We start from the raw sequence: 25,711 nt of genomic DNA, 5'->3' as shown, positions 1-25,711 counted from the left end.
ACTTTTTTTCTAAACGACCTATATTTATAATGCAGTCGATCCGATATTGCTATACGATGTGGACAGTAATAATAACAATTATAATAATAATAATAATAATAATAATAATAATAATTTGTGTAGTATGTGACTAATGTATATGTAATTGTACGCAAATATTTAAAGTATATGTTCAATAAAGTTATATATATATGACTTGAGCTCCTTGACTCCTGATGCGCGCGTGCGCGCTCACACACACACTGCAGTGCTTTTTATTATATGAATAATTATCCAATAAATAATGGAATTATATTACTATAATACACAATGTCATCATTCACATTAACAACAATAATTAGGACCTCTTACAGAATAGAGTGCATGTACTGTAAGTCTGTGTGTTTCCTATCTGTTTATGATGTTAATAATTATTAATTCATAATTTAAATCTTTTTTTTTTCCACCACCATATTAAAATAATAATAATAAAAAAACATAAATCTGACCTGGGTTTACGGTGTTTTCTTTGTTCTTAGAGTCCCGCAACTCTTTCACTACTTAATTAAACATGAGCACGTGCGGATAAGGAATTGTAAAATTCAATACAAACACTATGCTATTGCACTCTTTAGTGTGGGTGCGTATTATTGTGTCTGAGGAGGATTTTATTTAAGACAAATGGACAGAGTGTAGACAGAGCTGCAGCTACTGGTCCTAAATCAGACCCACTGAGACAACCCCACGGCTGTATGGACACTAAAATGCTGCTTACACGCTGCCACAGTTATTCAGTTACAGAGCTTTAGACGCTAGCATGTCTCCTCAGACTCGCACCTATCATCTGACACCATGACTGTATATGCTGGATCACTGTTCATAACAATATTACTTATTTATTGGCTCTGAAAGGAAGGGATGTAACTGTGATTGATTAACTGGAATTTTCTCCACTGTAAAGATCAGTTAGTGGTCACACGTGTGCAGTGCAGTGGAGTGGAGGTCGGAGATGGAGGGAGAGTAAAGAGAGCAGTGTTCCCCAGTCAGACGTGTTACTGATATTCACAGGAATGTGTCAGCGCTCGTCCACGCTCACCTACAGAGTAAAAACGGGAGTGGGTTTACACGCACAGTTCATATGTTCAAAGCTGAGGGGAAGAAAAGAAAAGTTGGAACCTGAACGTTGCACTGTCTATGAGAGGAAGACCCGAAGACACTAAACGCCTCATCTGCAAGTGTTTTTTTACACAGGCAAATCATTTCATTATAATTATTATTGTTATTATTATTAATATTATTATTATTATTATTATTATTATTATTATTATTATTATTATTATTATTATTATTAATAATAATAATAATAATAATAATAATAATAATATAGTGTTAGATAAAGCTTTCTTCATTACTCGGTGTGTGTTCTTGTATGTGTACCTTAGTGAGGACATTTTGGCTGGTCCTCATATCTTTAAATGGGTTGTTTTGGGGTTTAGACCTGGTTTTAGGTTTAGGGTTTGGAGGGTTAGCTGTGTGTGTGTGTGTGTGTGTGTGTGTGTATGTGTGTGTGTGTGTGTATTGATTCCTCGTCCGTAAAAGGAAATAACAGTTATATAAAGAATACCTCAAATGTTAATAAATAATAATACAAATAAAATAATAATAATAATAATAATAAAATTAATCTTATACGTGGATTTCCACAATAATAATATTATAAAATACAATATATATAATAATATTATCAATTACACACCACGATAATAAGTATAATACGAGTTACTGCGCAATTATCTTTTGTGCAAATGTATGTTCACAAAAGTTATAGTAATACTATTTTTTTTATGATTATTACAACATTTACTTTTGTAAGAACTTTTATGAAATGTTACATTTCCAATAAAAACGTGTCACATGTTTTACAGGATGCTATATGGTATTATTCAGAACTTGATTCTTTTTTTAAAATTATTATTCTTATTATCATTATTGTTATTATTTTATTTTAAGAATTAGTGTTTTCATGCCACATCCACGCCACTATAACACAAACATCCTGTGGATAGCACTTGGCGTGTGTTGGCTTGTTGTGGGAGTCTGGTGTGACTCAGCCTCAGCAGTGTGTCTCATAACTTTACACCACCACAAGATACCGAGATACAGATGCGGTTTAAAGAAAAAAAAAAAAGAACAGGGTGTTTGTGAATGAAAGCAGCTCCGAGGAGAAAAAAAATACAGACGCTCTGGGTTTGGACAGAAGACCAAAAACACGAGAACAAAGCTGACAACAGCATAAATTATACTATTAAGTTCATTTCTGCTGTGAGGAGTTGAACTGGGTTTTTAATGTATGGAGGTTTAAGGTTAGATTAGGTTATTATGGTTAAGGTTAGAGTAAGTGTGGCATGTCATTGAGTGTCCTCACAACTACAGACAAGGCTACATGTGCAGGAAGAAGAGGAATCCCTCCAGGAGAGGTGTTTGATATTTGAGATGGCGACAAATTGGAGACCATGGTGGACAAGACAGACCTGCAGATGTGTCTGTGGGTGTCTGTGTGTGTGTGTGTGTGTGAGAGAGAGAGAGAGAGAGAGACAGTGTGTGTGTGTGTGTGGGTCAGTTGGCTGTAGGGAAGGGAGGAAAACAGGCCGTGTGCGCCGCAGGGAGGAAATGAGACGGGAAACCAAGTCATAAAAGTGGGCTGGACGAAACAAGACAGAAAACATTCCTGTGTTACAGAACACACACACACACACACACACACACACACAACACACACACACACCCCGTGCCTGCCAATCAGTTGAAATAACCTGGAAGCTCTTTTCCTGAGATCTGAAGTGAAACAATTAAAGAACCACACGCAAGAAAGAAAATAAAACAGCGAACACACACACACACACACACACACACACACAACTTACAGCTGGTTCACCTGAAGCCTGGTGAACACACCATCCAAACCGGAAGACAACATGTCAGATATGAGCAATCAAACTAAAATAAATAAATCAAACTGACTGATTTGAGAAGATGTTCGTTGAACAAATCCAACACACCTGCGCTCGCGCCATCAAAGCCAGCCTCGCTCTCATCAACATCACATCCATCTCTTTCCCTTCCAACACCCAAGCACAGCTTGAGGGAAAATGAAAAGAGATCTCAAAGAGCCGAGGATGAAGCGATGGATGTCTCCTTCGCTGCTAATCCCACCACTTATTGTCTAATTCATCACAATCCAGCACAGGAAGCTGCTGCTGTTATACTCTCATCTGAGGGTGTAGTAACAGCTCCGATCTGCAGCTTCCAAGAATCAAAGCAGACGCCGCACAAGCAAGCACAGCTCCACATTTTGTCTTGTTTTTGTTTTTTTTGTTTGTTTACTCCTCTCGCGTGCGCCACTGCGCGCGCACGAGATTGGAGGAATAAAGTGCATGAGCGTGCTCTCTCTTACTTACCTTTTTGGTTTGTTGATAATCCGTCACGAGCGGAGCCTCCGCGCACCTGCGGGTTTTCTTCGGCGTCCCGCGTGCTGATCGAGACAGCAGAGGCACTCCCCCCCCCCACCCCGCACACACACACCACCCCCCTCCTCCTCTCCGGAATGGCACGAGACAGCACACATTATACCGCGCGTAGAAACCGGATGGATGGATGGTAATTGGATGGGGAGGGTGGGGGGGTTGAGGAGGTGGATGGAGGGGTGTCAAAACACCGCCGTCATCTTCATCCCCGAGTCACCGCCTCATCCTCGCGGTAACAAGTTACACATAAAGGAACATGTCAAATTATAATAATAATACAAAAATAATAAATATAGAAAATAAAAGCAGATGTTGATCCGGGATTCTCGAATCCCGTCTTCGGCTCATCGCAGCGGAACCGTCTCCATCGCTGTTCCCCCCTCGATACAGCGTCAGAACGGCAGCACGAGACCAGATGGAGCGCGGAGCCATAGCAAGGAGGAAGAGCAAGAAGAAGAGGAGGAGGGGGGGGGATGGAGGTGGGGGTGGTGAGGGGCTGACGGGAGGCGGGGGTGGGTTGGTTGGTGGGTGGGGGAGGCTGACGGGTTGATGTCAACCGTCTCCCCGTGCCGGTTTCCATAGTCACAACCAGAAATCTCATTAACCAGTCCCGTGTAATTATAGCTGGCCGTTCATTTCCGCGAGAGGTTCCGCGCAAAGACGCCTCTCGTGCATGCAGAGCCCCGGGCAGGAGGAGCAGCGGAGCGGGAGGAGCAGCAGCAGTAGCAGCAGCAACAGAAGCGGAGGCGGAGGAGGCGGCGGCGGCTGTTCGGGGCCGGAGCGGAGTGCAGCAGCAATATAGCCGCTTGGGAAATCATAAAAAGTTCATGTTCACGTTAAGCGCGTCCACATGACCAGCCCGTCGGCCAATCCCCGCGCGCGGCCACTCATAAACTTGTATCACAAAGTTGTAAATTTTCATAAAAACAACAAGGAATTTATTGCATTTCTTCGCGGAGCGCTGTCACAGGGAGAGAGAGAGGGAAAAAAGAGGGGAGACTGCCTCTCCTTTTCTCTCTCATTCTCTCCGCCGCCATTTTCTCCCTCACACGCCCCTCTGAGAGCGAGCAGTGCCTAAAGAAATAAACAAGAGATGTTTCTTTTTGGCTCATAGTTTCTTGGTGTCCATTCTCTTTTCTAAAATCCAACTATAAAACAATAGTTACACACACACAAATTACAAAAACACCGATTTTAAAAAGCATTTGTGACATAGTTATGGGTTCATTTGACCTTATTCACGTTATTTCAAACTGAAAATGTGTTGGTTTGAGAACAAGAGTGTTTCCATGACACACTGTTGCCCATGCGGCATCACATTTTCTGATGTATGATACTGAGACATAGACATCACCAGGGAGAATTCTGGAAAGGTCTGCGTGACGGCGCCATTACGCAGAAGAAAAGGTGATGTCATAGTGTGCATATGTGTGGGTTTGCTGTGGATATTTTATACGTCATGGGTGCAAACAGGAAAACGCTATTATTGCACTTCAGCTACTTGATATGTTGTTTTTTTATTGTTCCCAAAGTCAAAATATAACAATGCGTAATCTGATGGTTCTTCTTCCTGTTTATACTTAAACGACCCGCGCGGGGACAACGCGCATCACCTTTCATGTGAGAAAATGTGAATTTTGAACTAGATGCTGCTGATGATGATGATGATGATGATGATGTGCAGACACGACATCACCTGCTGCTGCTGCTCCTGCGGCGGCAGGCCTCCAAACGTCGTGCGTGACCACCATTTCGCAATGCGGCAACGGCGTCACAGTTTTAACAACCTGCAGGCCTGGAGCCGCAGGATGCTCAGACTATTTTCCTTTGTCCATGTGTTTTATTATTAAACATAACATCTTGTTAACAGAGCACACACGCATGTGGATGAATTAACAGGATTGTTTTCTAATTTTCAAATTCGCCAAAGGTAGAAGGTTGGATTTCGCCTCATGAAAGCAGTCGGAAAATTCAATTTGTGCGCACACGTTCGACTGATACATAGATGACCTACTGTGTCCCACGTTGTTCAAATGTTTTCAAGGAAAAAACAAATAATTAAAATATGTTTGAAATGATATCAACAAGACAAAAAAAAACAAACAAACACCAGACTGTGAAATGAAGTAGCCACATGCATGCAGGTAAAAACTTGATTTTAAAGCCTTGACTGACCCACGCGTGACCTTTCCAGATCCCACGGTGTCTGGTGAGCAGGAGACGCGGATCCGATGCTTCCTCTACGCGAGTGTTCCGAGTTAAAAATTAACAGAAAAACACAAAAAGCTGAAAAAACCAGCAGCGGCGCACAGACAGACAGACCTCTCCACCCTATAGCTTCTTTGTGCATCTGTTGCTTTTATTGGGGTTTTCCGGCCTTTTCATGTGCGCAATAAAGACATTAGGACATGTTATAACACCCCCCACACACACACACACACCAACCAGACACATGCACTACTCCAAAACGTGAAATGCTCTTATTTAGGTGTCCAGGACGCCCGAGGATTGAACATTGCGCATCAAAATCCGCATGACCATGCAGGAACACACCATTTTTGACAGTTTCTCAGGTAAAAAGAAACATATTTGTTAATCAGCAAATATCTGTGTAACATTTCAGTGGTTTCTCAAAAGACGCCTAATTAGTAGCCTTGTGTTTTATTTTTGAATACTGAATAGCTATTTGCTGTCGCTTCTTCGTAATGTAGTTTCGTTTCTCCCCTTTTTACGCAAGAGACACCCACGATGCCACTGAGTCTTATCTCATTCTGTAGGACGTATCCAGAGAATGAGGAAAAAAAGCACAAACAGAACAAGCACAACAGAATATGGCTGGATGTTTGTTTGTTTGTTTTTTTGGCACAGTTTCTCCGGTAAAAACAATTAATATTTGCGCAACGTTTCAGTCAAGTTTGTAGCTTCATTAAAAGCGACTTTTGGATACTGACGTGATGATGAAGAGCAAAACAATCACGTGCTTTCTGACCTTGCTTCGTGGTAATAAGGCATTTTTTTTAGAGGCGCCTTTGAGACTTCTGATTGTGTAGGATATATCCGGAAAGAGAAACATGTGTCACAATTAAACAGTTATAACTATATTTATTCATATATTTCAGAGAAATGTCTTATTTTATTTTCTAAAAAGCACAATGAAAAGGACAGAAAACATATTTCTTCATTAAAGTTCTTATTTGGTGACCCTGCAGGAGGAGATCACAGCTGCATGTTTTTAGCACAGGAAAAATATCAATTAATTACAATTTTCTCGTTTTAGATACATAATTAATGATGAAGAGCAAAATAATCACCTACTCTCGGTCTAACTTGCTGCTAAATTGATTTTTTTTTTTTACTCAGGATGCCTTTGAGACTTAATTTTGACGGATATACCCAGACAATGACAGGTATAGCACAAGCAACACATGTTTCTAGGGAAAACGTGCATTTAAAAAAAAATAATAATACAAAAATCTTATTATATTGTGAATCAGACCATGGCTGCATGTTTTTGGCAACGTTTATATTATTGTGTATTCTGTATTTGTGTTTATCAGTTCAAATGTGTTTATTTGTGTGCAACGTTTGTTTCGATTTTCTCAAAAAAATATCCTCATTAGACATAGTTTATTTTTTTAATACATTGTCTTGTGTATTTATTCAGTTTTCTATGTCGTGTCTTGTTAAAAAAAAAAGTTCATTACGTCATCGCGCGCATATTATATTCATATACCGTCATATTAAAGTCACAGTCTTGCTCTCGTGTTTAATTAATTTGCTTGGAAAGATGTGAGCTGAGTTCTATTAGCTGTAACAGCGGGAGGGAGGAGCCCGTTAATACATTTAAACCTGTAAACAAGGTGAGAACACACACACACACACACACACACGCGGTAGCTTCTCTTTACTGGGGTTTATAATGTGTGAAAGTGATGATGATTAAAGTCAGAGTGAAAGTGAAACCTATAAAGGCTGATTGGAACTTAATAGTGACACTTCTGTCTGCAAACATCCTCGTTTCCTTCCGAGACTTGCTTTAATTAACAGATGGCAGCTCTTCGTGTTTGTATTCGGGGCTGATCTCTGCAACACACCATCATATGTTGCCTTTGCGCGTTTGTCTGAAAACTCCAGATATGTTTCTGAGCCATAATGGCGTCACGTGTTTACATTGTGGTGTTTTTGGGTGACGCATGAAAACACAGTGAGTAACCTGTGTGTGGCGAGGGTAGGAGACGACAAGGTGAGAAACTATTAAAAGCTTGACAACGCCACCCTGGGAAATTCACCCAAAGAGAATGGACGAAGGCAAGGGTAGGACAGGGATCCACCAAAGAAAAACACCACAAACATCACCGGACACACGTGACAGACACTCTCAGTGACGAAAAACACGATCCCAGGGGCACAGCAAGACAAGACGGGAGGATACCACCACCAGACCACCAGTACCGCCACCACCGGCCTACAGCAACTGAACATGGGGAGGAAAACAACACATGAGTGGTTACATTCAAAGCAGAAGACAGAAAGAACTCCAAAGCTTAAAACTATAAAAAACAAATAGTTCACAGGCCTAAATAAACCATGTGACGACTGAACAAATAACACAAAAATAACCTAAATTACAAAACAAAATCTCAAAATTAACAAAATAAAATTACATAAACAAAATCCCCATTTAACCCAGACAATACCGCAAAATAAGGTTTCACACTTTTACACACACACACACACTCATTCAATCCCCAATAAAGTCACCTGTGAAGCATCCGACGACCACCGGACAACGCCGCCCAGACACGCAGCACGCAACACGAACACCAAATACAGTGACAACAAAGCAGCAGCGGCCCGTCAGGTGTTTATCATGACACCTTCTCTTCGCAGCAACAGACACTCACACTGACACAGACACTCGTGAGTGTCAGTGTCAGTGTCTGTGTGTAGCACCAACCAACGACCAGAGAGAGACGACCCTTCCCACCGCAGACCAAACCACAACGCCGAGGCCATGAGCATGAGAACGACACTGAACGACCAGCGAGGTGAAACGTGCGAACATACCTGTCGGGGATGTGACCTCTAAACCGGAAGTGACACAGGAACTGAAACCATGGTAACCAATAAACAAACATGAGCGATGGGGGAAATAAAACAAAAACGCACACACTGCTACATGTGGTCAGGTCGATGCACACAAACACCTGCTTGGGGCTTGACAGATATCACTGTTGTACCTCCATGCGCCAACATGTTTCTATGAAGTGCGTCAAACACCACTCTGGTACCAGTTAAAACATAAACAACTTAATACAAAATGTCGCGAAGTAATCAGTGTATCATATTATCTTGTATTATTTTGAAAATCCATTTGAAATTATTTATTTTGAAATTATTATTCTTATTCATTGAATCTTGCTTTTAAACTTGTGTTTCGCTATGTATGCATATTTGTCCCAAATATAAATTAATTGTATATATGAGTATATTTATCTTATATATATTGTATGTTACATACAATATGCTAATATATTGTTCATAATCTTATATTCTGTTTTTTTGTGTGTGTGTTTGTGTGTTGTTGTAGCTTCAATGACAATAAAGTCTCTATATCTCTATGTTTCTAGTGCATTGTTTGTCCTTTATAGTATTTGTGTTACTTTGCGTTTTCTGTAGTTTTTCATGGGCCCTATAAATAGACATGACCACATTTGACATGTGAAATATGTGAAGAGGAACTCAGAAACACAAACTGTCTCGTAGAAGGAGCATTTCCACGCGAGAATTTAAGAGATTACACATAATAAAACATGTCAAAGACACGTTGACTTCACGTAAATGCTCCTTCTCTATTGTATCACTGATAACATAACATGTCTTTAAACCAGGACTGGATGAAACACGCGTTTGGATTGAAGCTTGGATTTCTCCAGACACTTTAATCCAGATTTATAAAACCACATGTTGAAGTCGCAGCTTCAGAGCACAGAGGGTGACTGACAGTGGAACAGGATAGCTGCTGTAACATTAGCCTGCACCTCTGATGTGTGTGTCGCACCTTTGATATTTCCACGCAGAACCACAGGGACTCATCCACGAGCTTTTCAGAGTGTTTCAGAACGAGCGTTTATACATTTATTACTATATTAATTACACACAAGAGAAGGAGGACATCAACATCCACAGAATAAACAAACACACACAACAGAGAGAGGAGAGAAGAATAAACCAGCATCCTAAATATTCCCTTTCACTTTCACAAACACATGTATATTTTAAATGTACATTGAATTTATGAATAAAAAAAACAATCCAGTTACATTTCGTTAAAACTCAGTCACGTGACACACAGGCTGATTAAATCAATATACAATCACGTGGGAACAATCAAAGTCAAAACAAGTGCAATTAATGTGCACATTTGTAGCTAATATTGATGCTAATGTATTTCTGACCAGAGAAAATGTCTTTATAACCATGTTCTGTTTACACGGAAATAAATCACGTGTTTAGTGCATTTCTACCAGATATACACACGTTTATTTTCTTTCTTTCTTTCTTTCTTCCTTTCTTTCTTTCTTTCTTTCTTGTCCACAGACAGTGCAGTGAGAAAATCCATGGTCGGACGATGACAGACAACTGAGTCCACTAATATCGAAACAATAATAATACAAAACTACTACTATAATGTATTCTCTATTATCACGTGTTCTATATGAATGTGGTGTCCACAGATTAGATCTGATGGATTATTATTCAATGCATGGACACGTTATCTTCCCCTTTATTGTGTTGCAGATTGGATGACGTCACATAGATTGAACCTCAGTCAAATATGAATATGATCTCTCTCTCTCTCTCTCTCTCTCCATTGTTTAAAAAACACAATGGATGTGTTGTAAAATTCTGTTTCCTTATCACTCCTCTTCTTCATCCGCCTCCTGCTCTTCTTCCTCTTCCTCTTCTTCTCCGGCCTCCGCTGCCGTCAGTAACCCGCCGCCGCCGCCGCCGTCGCTCTCCGTCTTCTCCCGCTTCTCCTTCTTCCACTTCATCCTCCGGTTCTGGAACCAGATCTTGATCTGCCGCTCGGTGAGGCGGAGCGCGTGCGCCACCTCGACCCTCCGACGTCTCGTGAGGTAGCGGCTGAAGTGGAACTCTTTCTCCAGCTCCAGCGTCTGGTGGCGCGTGTATGTCTGGCGGCCGCGTCTCCCATCCGCACCTGCACGTGAACACATGTGTCGTGTACATTGTAACCAATCAGAACTGAGCGTATACATCACGGTTTGTCCTCACACACCTATATTTCTAATAATTCACATGCACAATTTGTTGTTGATATAAACATGGGGGCACAGTTTACAGTTTTGAATAAAAAATGTGACAAGTATAGCGTTTATAGTGGTCGTATGGAAGTCTATTTTAGGTGTTTGTTTGTTTTGTTGTTGTTGTTTGTTTTGTAGTAGTGGGTCAATTGTGGACTTCCGGGTGGAGTCTCATGATAACTTAAGCAATTGCACATTATAAAGTGAAAGTCAATAGAAATCTCAACAGAAAATCATGAATAAAAACCAAAAAAAGTTCATTTTGTTCGACAATTTATAGGCTATTGCTTTCACACAGGTGGTCAAAATCATGCTCTAACATCTGCGGATGATCAGTTTAAGATCTTATTGTAAATAGAAGAAATGGTTGTGAGAAAAGTAAAAGCAGTTTTAGTTTTATCAATACACATATATACACCTACATGTAATATGTATATACTTACAAATAAAATCATGAATTAAATGATATGTATTCTTGTAACATATTCAGATTCATATCCTATGTTGTTATTAATTTGTAGCCTGTACACAACATCATTTGTTGTCACGCTGATTTACTAAAGTCTTTAACCTCAATATGGTGTTAGTTTATTTATTATTTAATTTTGAAGTCTCCCAGATTTCCAATTTGCTGATACAATTTAGAAATTACATCAAAATAAAGACATATTATGTATCTATCTTTATATTATTTCAAAATATATTGTTTAAACAGGTTTAGATGAATTAGATTAATTAGAAATACAGTGTGTTTTTGTCAGAAACTTTGATTGGAGGAGAGGTAAAAACAACAACAACAACAACACAAACAGGCTGCTTTCTTTCACTTGGCTCTATTGCTTTTTTTTTGCTTTTTTTTTTTACACATCTCACTCCAAACCTGGCAGCCACTTGTTGCCACCTCCACTTCCTGGCAAACCCTTGTGACACAAGGCTGAGTAAACAGTAGGAAGCAGCTTCTAAATGATGTGGTCAAAGTGTGGATTCAGCTACTGTCTGAACCACTGTCCAATATTTGCCCTTTAAACAGATACACACACACACACACACACACATGGAAAAAAGAAAAATAAATAAATGAATCTTAGTGACTGTATATCTGCTGATGTGCAGAGAGTCGGGCGGCCAGTGCATCAGACATGATTCAAAGAGAGAAAAAATCAATTGTCCTTCACATATGTGTGGCTGAGTGCTGAGTAAGACACTGAAACTATGCTGACCCCTCTGTCTTTACGAGGTCACGCAGCGCCTCAAGGTTGGAGAGAAACTGGGTCACATTTTCACCGCTCAAAGGTCGTGTGTGGGCCACAGAAACATCTAAACTCATTTCCTTTGGAGAAGAAAAGAGTCTCTCTCTCTCTGCTCCTGCTGCTCCACACGTTCTGGGAGGTAAAGACTCAGGAGAACACTTTGGATTGTGCCTCACACTTTGAGATTGTTGTTGGATTTCCTCCTGTTTTTCCCACCACTGACACCAGTGTGGGAAGCTGAGATGATATTTGTTGTGATTTGTCTACAAATGAAACCAATTTTTGATCTTGAATAACAAAGGTTCAATATAAAGTGTCATATTTACACATTGTGCAAACACGCATGAATTAGTTTTTGCCTCAGACTTGTGAAATGCTTCTCCTTTAACAAGTGTTTGTTGTTTTCTGTCTCTTAAAGGTGCAGTGCGCTTAAATGCACATTTATTGGTGCAGTTGCATATTGCTGAATATCCCTCACCTCACAATTTTGGAGTGTGCTTCGGTTGGCACCAAATAAAAAAGATGTTTAGTTTGTCCATTGTGGGCTACAGTAGAAATGTATTATTGATTTATAATTGATTTAATTTAAATATAAAAGGCTAATCCTAGGGTATGAAACACATTGAATGGTGATTATATCATTATTTCATCTTCACTTTCTGCCACATTTCCCTCACTGTGTAATCTTCAAAATTCCTCCAGGGAGCAAACATCAAACTTGACTTATCTGACAATGAATTATTATTGAATAATTTCAACAATGATTTAAAACATATTCATATTGTCCAGCCCTGCTTGGGAGCCTATAGGCTTCTTCCTGCACTCACAATGCAGGTCCTGTCATGGCTATAAAAAAAGACTTAGCCTGAACTTTGTGACTGCTGCTGTTTGGACTTTATCAGCATGAGATGGTATTTAGTGAAGGCCCATAAATGTGTTCTGTTTGTATCTTCACAACAACAGTGAACAGATGACGAGTCACACTGTGTGTGTGTGTGTGTGTCATCTGATGAATGACTTACAGTGTCATTTAAATGTTTTCATCATGATCTCCTCACATACAGTCAATCCTCAGCCTCTTACTTGTCTTGTTTTACAGGTGTAAATAAGTTTGGGGGTAGAAAAGTAGAAAATTGAATTGCATTGATTAGATATTGATTTCCCAGACTTTTTCTGTCTGTCTGCATGTTTCCCACACTGCAGCCACCGTCCTCCTGACTGTAATTTGACACTGCAGATAAGAGCTTTATTACACTCAGTGCAGCAGGACTGCATGCTGCACATAAATGACCGGGGCAGAGGACAGCGAGGTCGTGTCCTCTGCAGAATCTGGCCTGTGACTAAAGCATGAGGGGAGTTTGACACTTCACACTATACAATAATTGTATTGTGTGAGTGCGGTTCAAGCAGAGTGCAGTGATTTTTACACTCGTCATACAGCGTGCATGTTGACCTCCTGCAGTAATCAATCATTTAGTCAACAATTAGAGAAAGTAGTGCTATAGTTCATCTTATTTGCATCATTCCCCCACCATGTGATGTCAGGTACAGTGTCATCAAATTAAGCAACAAGTCACAGCCGTCACGCACCTTTCCCTCATGAGTGTGTTGGAGAACCTATATATATGTATATGCCACATTTCACTCACACAGTGAACGTGAAGATAAAATAATCACATAATCGCTTGATTGTATTCATTTCATTATTCCATGTGTTTCATAGCCTAGGATTAGCCTTTTATATTTAAATTAAATCAATTATAAATCAATAATGCATATATGTATATATATATGTATATGTATATGTATATATATATATATGTGTATATATATATATATATATATATATATATATATATATATATATATATATATATATATATATATATATATATATATATATATATATATATATATATATATATATATATATATATATATATATATATATATATATATATATATTTAGCCTTCTGTTAGAATGAAAACTCAAACATGTGCTCCTAATGTAAATATAAAAGGCTATGTTTTATTTACATTTGGACAAAATGAGGGAACATATGATCAGGTGATTGCACACTACATAAGTACAACTAGTTTCTACATTTTACACACTGGGCTTTAAAAAAGCATTTTTCCATTCCATTCCATTTGTGATGAAGACTATTTAACATTGAAGTTTCATCAAAAACAATGAGGGAGCGGTGCCATTTCTTCACTTGAGCCCCTTTTTTCTGAAATGCCTGTGCACGCCACTGCTGTGTATTCATGTATTTTATTAGTGTACATGTGTGAAGGCTACTTGTAATGTCTGTGTTTCCTGCATATGCATCCAAATGGCATTGACTCTGGAGAAGTGTAAGACCTGGATGAGAACCTGCGCAGACACTGCATATGTGTAAGGATGCATATCGGAATCCCTGCTATGATCATGGCACGTTTACACCATGTAGACGTGTATTAAGATGCTCTGTCTTAAATCAAACAAACTAATGAATAAAGAAGAAGTGGAAAATCCAAATGATAATGGATGGGTTTATGAGTTTGGGGAGACTTTTGGGCTCAAGATGTGTACTAAAGTTCCTCTGCTAACTCTCCACATCTGGACAGTGTTTGTGTGTGTGTGTAGAAGTAGATAGAAGTAGTGTGCTGGGGTGCACGTACCCCGGTGCGCGTCCCCGCGAGAGCTCGAGGAGTGTGTGTGCGCATGTCTTATTGCCGGCGCATGCAGTGTTTAACACCCTGGACTTGACTTTTTCCCACCCAATCATCCTCCGACGCCTCGGACTGCAATCGGATCTAAATTAAAATCTATAAATTCGTTATACAAGCGCGGCTGCTTCGACATCACAACTCCCCCACCCCACACACACACAACGGGGGGGGGGAGATGGGGAGAAAAGATTAGAAATGCCAAGAGAAAGAAATACGTTTTGCTCTCCCCTCCATTGTGTGTGTGTGTGTGTGTGTGATTTATTCCCATATTTTCTATTTCCCATTCCTTTATTTTATTGTGGGAATTATTAGACTAAAATATTGTTGGTCTAATTTTCTCATTTCAGATCAGCATACACTTCCATTTCCAAAATCCCTCATTCCATGATCATGATGATGTGTATATATTCCATTTGATTGTTTTGTCTTTTTTTTTTCAATTTAATTGTTCATACATTATTTTATCACCTAACGTTTCTTCCATTCTAGCCTCGCCCCTATCCCCCAAAACAAAACAAAAACAACAAACCAAACAAAACAAAAAGCCCGAACAATTTTGACTTTATGACCCTAAACCGCAAGGAAATAAAATACTTTTTCACTTCGTGATTGAGTTTCTTTCTTGCTTCCTTTCATCCTCTTCATTACAACCCTCCAAATGAAAAGCGTGACGCACAGACACACACACACACGCAGACACACACACACACACACACACAAACAAACACAAAGTGCCTGGAGGCTCCTGCTAATGAGGAGAGAGCTGAGTTCTCCAAAAAAACAATTTAGAGAGGAATATGTGTGTGTGTGTGTGTGTGTGTGTGTGCTTTCCCTGTAAAAACAAAGAATAGCGAGAAAAGGCCTTTAATTAAAATGTTACAGTGTTACCTGATTATCTGAAAACACATGTTTTTTTTCCACATAAATCACATTTACGCACACACGTCTGATATGGGAAGACGCGTAATTATGTATAAAAAATAAATCAAAGAAGGAGCTTGGACATGATTGTGTGTGTGCTTTCAGGTGCCTCGTCACGACACGACACCGCACAAACACCCTCACCATATTTCCCAATTTTGACGCGCCACACCATTCACGCCGCTTGAAACGCTCTTTGTGCTGCGCGCGCGCTCGTTGGTGCTCCGAGGCTCCGAGGCCCCGCATCCATTCAGCATCCATCCCGCTGCTTGTGGCACAAAGCCGCTTTTACAATCTGTAGAAAGGGGCAGGCATTCAGAGATCAAACCCATCTGCTAATTTATAGTGTTTATAGTATTAGCGGATTGTGGCGATGGTACAATGGCACAATAAAAGAGGCTCCTTTTTTTTAGTCTGTGTGTGTGTGTGGGGGAAACACGGGACGATCGAGAGAGAGAGAGGCTGAGTATCAGCGATAATTGTGGACACTTGGAGACTTTGTGTGGAGATTTCCTTCGTTTTTTTTCTGGTATACTAACGCTCCAGACACCACAGCGCGCGCGCCCCCATCCCAAGTGTCCAGTTCTTAAAACAATATGCCCCCTAATGAATATTCAGCAAGCCTTAAATTATGGTTTTATGGAGGTCGCGGAGCCATAAAAGATCTGCAGAGAGAGAAAGCGAGAGAGAGAGAGGGAGGTTGTAAAAAAAGGAGAGAAAAAGAGAATAGGACAGACTGGCATAGTTCGGCTACCGCAAGTGGCCGCTGCGCAACCGGGCCAATAGTTGAAGAGTTTTAGCCCTGACACTAACACACTCAAACACACTGTTTTGCACAGCTATTCTTCTTAAGACACTGTATTGACTACCATTCATTTGCTCACCTTAAACAAAGCATTATCCCTAACCTTAAAATAACCAGTTAGAGACTAATCCTAACCTTAACCTAACCATAATAACCCTAGACTTGAATCAGTTCCACATAAATTAGGTGCTGTCCCATTAGGACCAGGGTTTGGTCTCTGTGAGGACTACAATGTCCTGAAGTGTCAGTGTTTATGCCTGAAAAGGTTATCAAGAGGTACAAGTTACTCTATTCCCAGGCCCTTTACCCTGATCTGAAATGCCGAACCCTAAACCTTAACCTTAGTCTAACCCTAACACTAAAACCAAGTCTTAACTTATAATATGCTTTAATTAGGTGTGACAGGACATTAGGAGGAGCCAAGTTGTCCTCACTTTCACAAAATGTCCCCACTTCCTGTGGCATGTAAGGTATGTGGTTCTCACACACAGAGACACACACACACACACACCTGTACAGCTATCTTACTGAGGACAACCATAGACGTAATGCATTCCCTAAAGCCCCTTATCCTTACCTCAACTAACTATCAACACCTAAGCCTTAAGGCCTTAATCTTCAAAGGGTCTAACATTTTTAGAACCCCAAATGATCTTATCTTTAACTGGTTTAATCCAAATATACACATATATATATATATATATATATATATATATATATATACATATACTGTATATATACTGTATATATATATATATATATATATATATATATATATATAATACACACACAAATCCTGCCATGAGACACTTAAGCACCACATGCCCTACAAAACTTTTTTTTTTCTCTTAGACTCCAGGTGGCGCTCAAGCACATGCTCTTTTATCCTCTGACCAGGTGAAGGCCCCTTAACAGAGATTTGCATCCATTCATTTTTTTACCTATTTAATGACATCCATGGCACCACTTCTCAACTGAACGTGTGCCTCTAAATGCATTTGAGTTGTGAGTTCTGCAATTTTTTCGAGTCATTTTGCAGAGTTAAACTAAGTGGAACAGAGTGACTTTAAACCAGATTGGACTAAATGCATCCTGGAATAGTGTTGAACTCTTTTAGTGTTAAACAATAACACAGTCTTATACTATTCCAGGGTCCAATTGTCAAAATTGACATTTAACCACTACAAAATTGACTCTCTCAGTGCAACATTTAATTTATATCAATTAAGAATTATGAGGGGGTGCCCTGTTTTCACCTGGGCCCCTGGCACGTGAGAGAGTCTGCGCACGCCACTGACCCTTACCTTTCTTAACTCACCTGTGAAGCCTCAAAAATCAGCTCATAACTTTTCTACTGCTTACCTGAGCTCCTCATCCAGGGGTAAATCTGGAGGCTGTCTTGGTAAAGCTGCTGCTGCTGCTGCATCCTTAAGGCCGCCTCGGGATGTCTGACGGCCGGAGAGCAGAGCTGAGTCGGACCGGGAAATCGCTCCGCGGCGCATCTCTGCAGAGAGGCGCACAGTGGCATGGCTCCCGGTGGGAGCTCTCCGCCTCTTCCTGCGCGTATTTCTGCGGGGTTCGGAGGACGCGCGCCGGGCTGAGTAACCCCGCTCAGTCCCGAAAGAGACAAACACAACCACGAGGAAGTTGAGGAGGAGGAGGGAAGGGAGGAGGAAGGTGAAGAAGACGCCGAGATGGAGGAGGGAGGAGGAAAGGAGAGTCTTCCGCTGCTTCTCCCACTGGAGACATGATGGTGGTGGTATCCACTGGAGGCGAGGGCGCACGAGGAAGACATTTCAGGAGGAGCAGAGGAGGAGGAGGAGGAGGACGGGGAGGGAGAAGTTGAGGAGTCTGTGAGGAGCAGAGCGGCGGCGGATTGTTGGTATTTGCAGAAGAGCGCGTTATTGGCGAGGTGAAGCGAACTCATCATTTGGCGCCGTTGATTTGTAGACCCGGGGACGCTTTAATGTCGACCGTGAATTATTGACGGAGTATTACTGTCGAGATTTACACAAAATAAAAAACGAAAGAAAAAAAAAAAAACACTCCTCCCCTCCCTTCCCTTCCATTACCACGCGAGCCATGTGACCACGCGGCCACGTGATATAAAGATACCCAATGGCGGAATGGGATTCCCCCCCAAGGATGCAGAAATTGTAATAGACAATAATAACTGTAAGACGCACAGCATACAATTTATAATATGCAATCAATACGCAGCGGCTTGAAATGTGTCACAGAGCGCATGGAGCTGGAAAAACAAAGCGACAGAGGCTGACAAATATGTTCAACTCCAACCTTTTTTACTCTGCTGGCAGAGAGTGGAAAACGCCATTAGATGTGGTATTGATTGGACTTGGAATAAGTGGCGCTTGGCACGTGCGTAAAGTTGCAAACAACACTGAAAAAGGGAGATGGACGTGTTATTCACACTCATATTGCACAAAGAGAGTGCACATACGCAGAAAACAACAGAAGAGGTTTTCATCATCACTCAGTGCCAGTGGTGTACAGACATTTCACAGTCTCAGGGGCTCAAGAGAACAAAAGGGCACCTCACAGATTCAATTCATTTCATATGGCCCACCAATTAATGTCAGTTAAGTTATATTGAGTCATTTCTCTGTGTTTGTGATATTTTTAGATTCATTTTGAATCATAACTGTGTTTGTGGATCAGCGGTAGAGCAAACCATCTTCTGTTCTGTTACATGCTGATGTATCAGAAAGACACTTAACCCCATTACGCATGACGGCAGCATGTGATGTGAAATGTGTGACAAAGAAAATGGACTGCACATAGATGCACTGTATGAATGAGTGAATGGCAAAAAAATGATAAAAGCAGTAATTGGAATTATGTTGATTATGTTATGTAATTTGAAATATTCCAGTTCATGTCATTTTGATTTTATGATGGAATAATGTGACACACTTTTAAGTCCATTTATCACCAACTCTTACTGAAAAGTTTTGTTTTGTTTTTTTTTCCCCCCATAATGTTGGACTGTTGTTTCCCTCTGACCAGACGAGATGCTCATTGACCCCCAGGTCATTTGAAACAACTTTGGCCTCAGTTGATGAAATAAGTTAATTCAAGCTAAATGTAAACAATCTCATACAACTTCCTGACTTAAGTTTGAGTAACTTTAATTCCTTTGAGTGTGACCAAGTGAAGTTTGTCAACAATCTTCTTGTTTCAGCAAACAAAATGAAAGTATAAAACAATACCCATGATTTTGGGGCATTACTACTCACTTTGAACTGAGAATGAACATAAATTATTGATCAGAGGGCAAAAGTGGTGGTGCTAGAGCATGTGCATGTACCCAGTGTAGTGCACTCTATACCATTCACACGCCGAGTAATCACTGTGAAGTGTATTCCAGAGAGTGAGGGATGCGTTTATGAAAGTATTCATCCTGCAGTAAAGCTTTCAGCAGCTGTGGCTACAAAGAGGCCGCGATAATCAAAACGCCAAGAATTACAGGTTAATACGTTTTCACCGCTGTGACCTGCAGCCTTGAAATATTAGAGCACTATGAGCTTTGGCAAACAAAAGCAAAACACCCAAGTGGGTTTTGAGTCAGCTGAGGATTAATGCCTCACTGAAGAAACACATCACTGCTTCCATTATAAATTCCCAGATGGAAAAAAAAGAAGAATCTGTGTAAGTAAGTGCACGCGTGTGTAGACTCCAGCTCAGGACTGATGAGTTGTGTTCTCTGGTTCATTCAGGCTGCAGAGGAAACTCACCTGAGGTGCAGGTTCTGGTCTCTGTACTGAGAAGGCGTGACCTTTTCCTGCAGCACTGAGTTCAGCAGGATAAAATCTGTGTGTTGGATGTAATGTTTAACAGACCAAAGGAAGTGTGTGTGCATGCATGCGTGAAAAAAACGATCCTGCAGGAAAGGAAGTGGGACGGTTCTAGGATTAGAAAGAGTTTTCTATAAAGAAATAAAGAAAGAACTGTGCTGGCCTTGTGCCATAAACTGTGTGTGTGTGTGTGTGTGTGTGTGTGTGTGTCTTGATGAGTTAAACCTCTTGTCTTCCTGGTGCCATAAAAAAATTATTTACCTTTTCGAAAGGGCAGGCGTCACATAATGAGTTGGAATTGTGGATTCAAATGGGCGGCCTGTGCAATTAGTCCTCATCCCCGGAGCATACGCTTTCACATCACTGTTATTCCAGTATATTATAAAGATTTGACACCTACACATGGTTCATATTCATGACTCAATCAGACTGATATGGTATTTGAAGAGTTTGTGATTGTGACATTTTTACTCCACTTGCCCCCCCCTCCCCCCCACCCAAAAAAAAAACTGTTCCCATTGTGCCTGTCTCCAAACCACTGAATGTTATATTTGGACGTTCTGTGCAGAATTAAACGATTGTGATGCGATGATGTTTTGGCAAATATGTTGAGTCATATTGACATGTCTAAAACGAAATACATATTGAGGTCAAATTGTCACCTGGACTTTGTACTACTTATGTTTTCAGAGGCACTGAGGCCAAGATTTTGCAACAAACTTCATTTCAAAAAGGATATTTCCTTTGTCCATTGAGGGCTATTGTAAAAACATGGTAGTCCAAAATGGGGGCCACCAAAGAGCTGACCTGACTCTTAATCTGTCCATCATATAACTGACCCAACGGTTTGCTTGTCCTGTTCTTAAATACTGGTAATAGTGATACTTCCCACACCACTTTAAAGAATCTTAAATCTTGAACCAAACCACTCTGCCCTTGCTTTCTAATTTCAGCCCAAAGCACCACAAGTGGTTTAAACCACTGACATGTTTATCTGGATGTGAATAAGCAAACATGACATATCACTCAGCTGGTTGTTCATTATTGGTCAAGTCATTTAAGAATTTGTAGAGTCTAGTCGTTTTAACGACAGGCCACCACACTTATACAGTAAACATCTCTCTGTCGTCAAGTGTAACGGTTACGCACACAGACGTCATGCAGACATGAGAAGATATGACCTTCTTGTCTTCAGCGCGCTCCCCGGGGTTACAAGACTTTCATGTTTGTGCTTGTGCTGTAACACGTGGTTTAAGGTTATAGAACGGTCACGGTCACGGTGAACAGAAACACAAGGTTTGAAAGAGGAAACAAACAGCAGTCTCCCTGTTGATGTCGGACGCTTTGTCAATCAGTCCATGCATCACCCTCCCTCACTTCCCCACCCCCCACCCCTGTATTTGCACATGGGCTCCGCCACTTCAATGAAAACATGTGGTTTGGGGGCATTTGACTGAAAAGACTAATGGTGTCTCACATGAGAGCGACATTTCACTGCATAAAAAAACAAAAACTGTAGCTCAGCTGCTGCTGGCACCAAGAACATGTATGGTCATTTTTCTTTATGGGTGCAATCTCCATTTCGAGGGGCCCTGTGTAAAAAAATGCATTTTTAACTGCCCTATTATTATTATAATATTGTGTTCACAAAGCATAATCAAGTCTTAGCGTGTTTAGGAATAAAAGCCCCCCATGTGTAGTTCTGTGTGTGAGAGGGTCAGCTGGGCCCGACATCAAATTTGGCCCCGGGGCCCCTGAGGATTTGAATCCAGCAATGTACTGATCTAGCGTTGGAATCTCATTTCAGCATCTTTCTTTAGTTCCTTATGCAGGGTATTTAATGCCCATCCCCTTTTTGTATTATAGGTGCATTTTATAAACAATCACAACGAGTCACATAAAACAACTTAAAGCGGCAGCAATTTCACCCATGAAGAAGTCCACACTAATGTGTTTTAAAATGCATGGCTTCAATCATGTTTATGTATGGTGACTTTTGGAAATGTTGCTGCCTCCTTTCTCTTTCGAGAATCCCAGGGTTGCATTTCAGTCTGTTATGGGAAGTAAACATGTACTTTTGGAAACAATGATCCACAATGAGACAAATATACACTCTGGCAACGGTGTTTTTAAGAAAAGGTAGGTGAGCATTTAAAAACCAGTCGGGACCAAGGGTGAAACATAAGCTATAGTTCTAGTTATTTCATATTGAGGTGATGTTTTTTGTGTGTGTATTGTTCAAATTCAAACATGTGGTGTGAGGTGTTTAAATAATAATGCTCCTATACATCTATACAGATGTACATCTTCAAACAATAGGGAGTCTGACTGCAGGCAACGACTGAAAGGTCAAGAAAGCTTGTAAATCATTGGCCATTTTGTATCCACTAATGGTGAAGTTGAGTGTCACTCCTTCTGTTTACTTCTGGAAAAGGTTCATTAAATCTGAGTGTAAATGTAGGGCGAAACTGTTAAATCAGTCTTAAACCTATCAACAATGCTGGATTCAAACTACACACATTCAGACTGATGTTCAAGCTTTAGTGTCTGGGACGCTCCTCGACAGAACTTTTTCTATTTTCCTGCCTCATCTGACGTCCCATAACATACAGACATAAACATAGGATGCTGCTGCTGCGGCTGTTGTTGCTGCTGTTGTTGTTGCTGTTGTTGTTGTTGTTGCTGTTGTTGTTGTTGTTGTTGTTAGGTAGAATAGTGACACAGAAAAACATTTTGCTGAGCTTTGGCAACAGGATCTCCTCAAGGAACTACCACAACAAAGTCCACGAGCATCACCCACAACACTTGAGTGAAAACTACAAGCCTGACCTCCCCGATGACCTTTGAACTCGCGCAGTGTTGTGAAGGACAATTGGTTGGGGTCATACTTGTAGTGTTGCCAGTGCCCCAAAGAAGACACTGAAGATAAAAACATCATGCAGTCTGATCCCGGCATTAGTGTCAATATGATGGTTGAAGGATGAAGATGCCAAGACAGAAGTTACTGCAACAAAACCCCACAACTGCTCGACTCACGCTTTTATTTTGGAAACCTACAGCGAAGGATCGTGCGTCTGTTCGTAAAGATGCATGGACAGCTTCCAGTCGGAATTACTGTCACCTGATGGAAACAAAGTTGCTTCATCAGAGTCAGAACACTCCACCACCAAGTGCTGGACGCCAGACTGGAGGAGGAGGAGACTCCTCACATCCATTTCCAAAATACTGCCCCCTGAAGTTTACTCTACGTCTGGAAACTGGAGCAGAGGAACATTTAGTGGTGCTCTGACAACTCTGAAGGCTTCACAGTCTCTGTGAAGTCTGAAAAAGACTGAGCACCGTGCACGTCCACACTATACGAATGTGCCAATGTGCACACGCAGTGTTTGATCTCCCCATATGGAAACGATCCAACCTCAAGTCGTCATTGTGATGATGATGGAAGGCAGTGTATACAGGCCTGTAATAATGTAAGTGGAGGTGGAAGACCGGGCCATAAATAAAACCATGTTTGGATAGGGTTTAGATTGTGTGTGCGTGAGTGTGTAGGTTTTAAGTGTGTGTCGGTGGATTGATGTGGGTGTGAGGGTTGACTGGAGTGTGAGTGACTGAGTGTGTGTGTGTGTGTGGATATGTGTGGAGAGGAGGACTTCCGAGTCAAGGCTTCTGAACGGTTTTATCAGTCTGGGCGCTGACAGAGAGTACGCGAGAGAAGGGAGGAAGAAGGGGACAAGGGCCATGTGTGAGGAGAGGAGGTGAAGGAGGAAAGTGTGCATAAAAGGGAAGGGCATGGGGGGGGAGGGGGTTGGGCAAGCCTGACGGGAGCCCTTGAGGGTGACTGAAAAACACCAAAACATGCCTGTATCTTTTGAATTAGGGATTCCATGTTTAATTTTAACGACACGTTAGTCTGTAAAGTATTATAATTTACAGATTGAGAAGTTTATTGTACCATCCAAAATGTAGGAGGAGACTCAGCATTCCCATTTAATTAATGGAAGGCTTTTGTTCCTGTGGATATTGTGGCCCTCCTATATGAACCATGAAGTCCACTTAAGGCCTCTCCATACTTTCAGTGTTCCGTGTCAGCTCGGATTCTGCTCATGCACACAAGCCCACAAATCCATTCACATTCTATAAAGTCGGTCTGGCATATGCGTATGTGATCCCACATGCTGTTGCTTTCCAGAATATTGTCTCACTTATGAGGCACGCGGTCGCGGGCGCATGACGACTTTCACGTCATTCTGACTGTAATGGACCGATGCGGACTTGTGGATGTGGAAAGTATGAATCAGCTTATATGCTTCAAAAAGAAACTTCAAAGCATGGACCCTAGGTGTTTTTTTTTTTTTTCCCCAAGGCCTCAAAAACCCTTGTCACACCCCTGGCAAAAGGGAAGAAAAAGGTTTTCATTAAAAGTTCAGTGTTGTGACTCACAGCAGAGATCATCTCCACATTCAATGCAAAAAAGCAACGTCTTTATTGCATTTTTTCTCCTTTTTATTCTTATGAATGTTCTTTTTTGTTCTTATAATCTGCACTGTGCGCATGCTTTTTACCAAAAAAAGAGGAAAAAAGGATGACAACATAAAACAAAACACCATCGATCAAAGAACGAACTAAAACAACAATTAGAAGTGTGTAAAAAAGAGACCCGACCCACTAAAATGGCATAAATAGGCAGTTTCATGTTGTTGGAAATTTCATTAATTGCTACGTCATCATCATCATCATCATCTTCAATCATTACCATAACAACAACAACATATAAGTGAGAAGTACAGTAAAAAGTGCACCATCATCATTGTTTAACTTAAAAACTATACAGCTGCCAAAGATAAAATTGTTAATGATAAACTTCTAACAATATAGAAATGTCTCCACGATAATTGTTCCACAAAGAAATGAAGCTATAATTTTTCTTTCTTTTTTTTTTTTTTTTTGTTTGTTTAAACACTATTGTAGGCTATGTTTGACTTCGATTGACCCCTCCCTCTTTATGCCAATCATTTCTTTTCTCTCTTTTTATAAGTTCATGTTTTTGCTTCATTGCATCTTTTTTGTTTGTTTGTTTGTTTAGTTTTCCCGCGGTTGGAGAGTCAGCAGACCAGACAGCGAGTGCGAGGCCCCTCCAGTCCAGCTCACCTCACTGGCAGCCATTTTAGAGACCGTTCCCTCACATGGATTGGATCCTGGAGACAGCGGGGCAGTCCAGTAAGGGCCTCAAGTAAGAAGAAAACAACAACCCCCGCCCTCACCCACCCTCACCCCCTTCCTGTCCTACATTTACAACCCAACTGTGTGTGTGTGTGTGTGTGTGTGTGTGTGTGCTGTGTGTCTCCCCTCATTTTTCCCTCCCTCCCCCTCCTCTCCC

General features: G+C 40.9%; 1 protein-coding gene across 1 annotated transcript; it reads right to left on the bottom strand.

Annotated features, from left to right (window-relative positions):
• Positions 1–9,418: 9,418 nt before the first annotated feature.
• Positions 9,419–18,546, bottom strand: hoxb7a (homeobox B7a). The gene is made up of 2 exons (XM_044051057.1): positions 17,882–18,546; positions 9,419–10,725 (listed from the first exon to the last, which is right to left on the bottom strand). Exons 1-2 carry the CDS (start codon positions 18,447–18,449, stop codon positions 10,424–10,426), a joined length of 870 nt encoding a protein of 289 aa, XP_043906992.1. The 5' UTR covers positions 18,450–18,546; the 3' UTR covers positions 9,419–10,423.
• Between the last annotated feature and the right edge of the window lie 7,165 nt (positions 18,547–25,711).

The sequence above is a fragment of the Solea senegalensis genome, linkage group LG19 (assembly GCF_019176455.1).
Source record: "Solea senegalensis isolate Sse05_10M linkage group LG19, IFAPA_SoseM_1, whole genome shotgun sequence".
Taxonomy (NCBI): Eukaryota; Metazoa; Chordata; class Actinopteri; order Pleuronectiformes; family Soleidae; genus Solea; species Solea senegalensis.
This window is presented reverse-complemented; position numbering and strand designations above follow the sequence as displayed.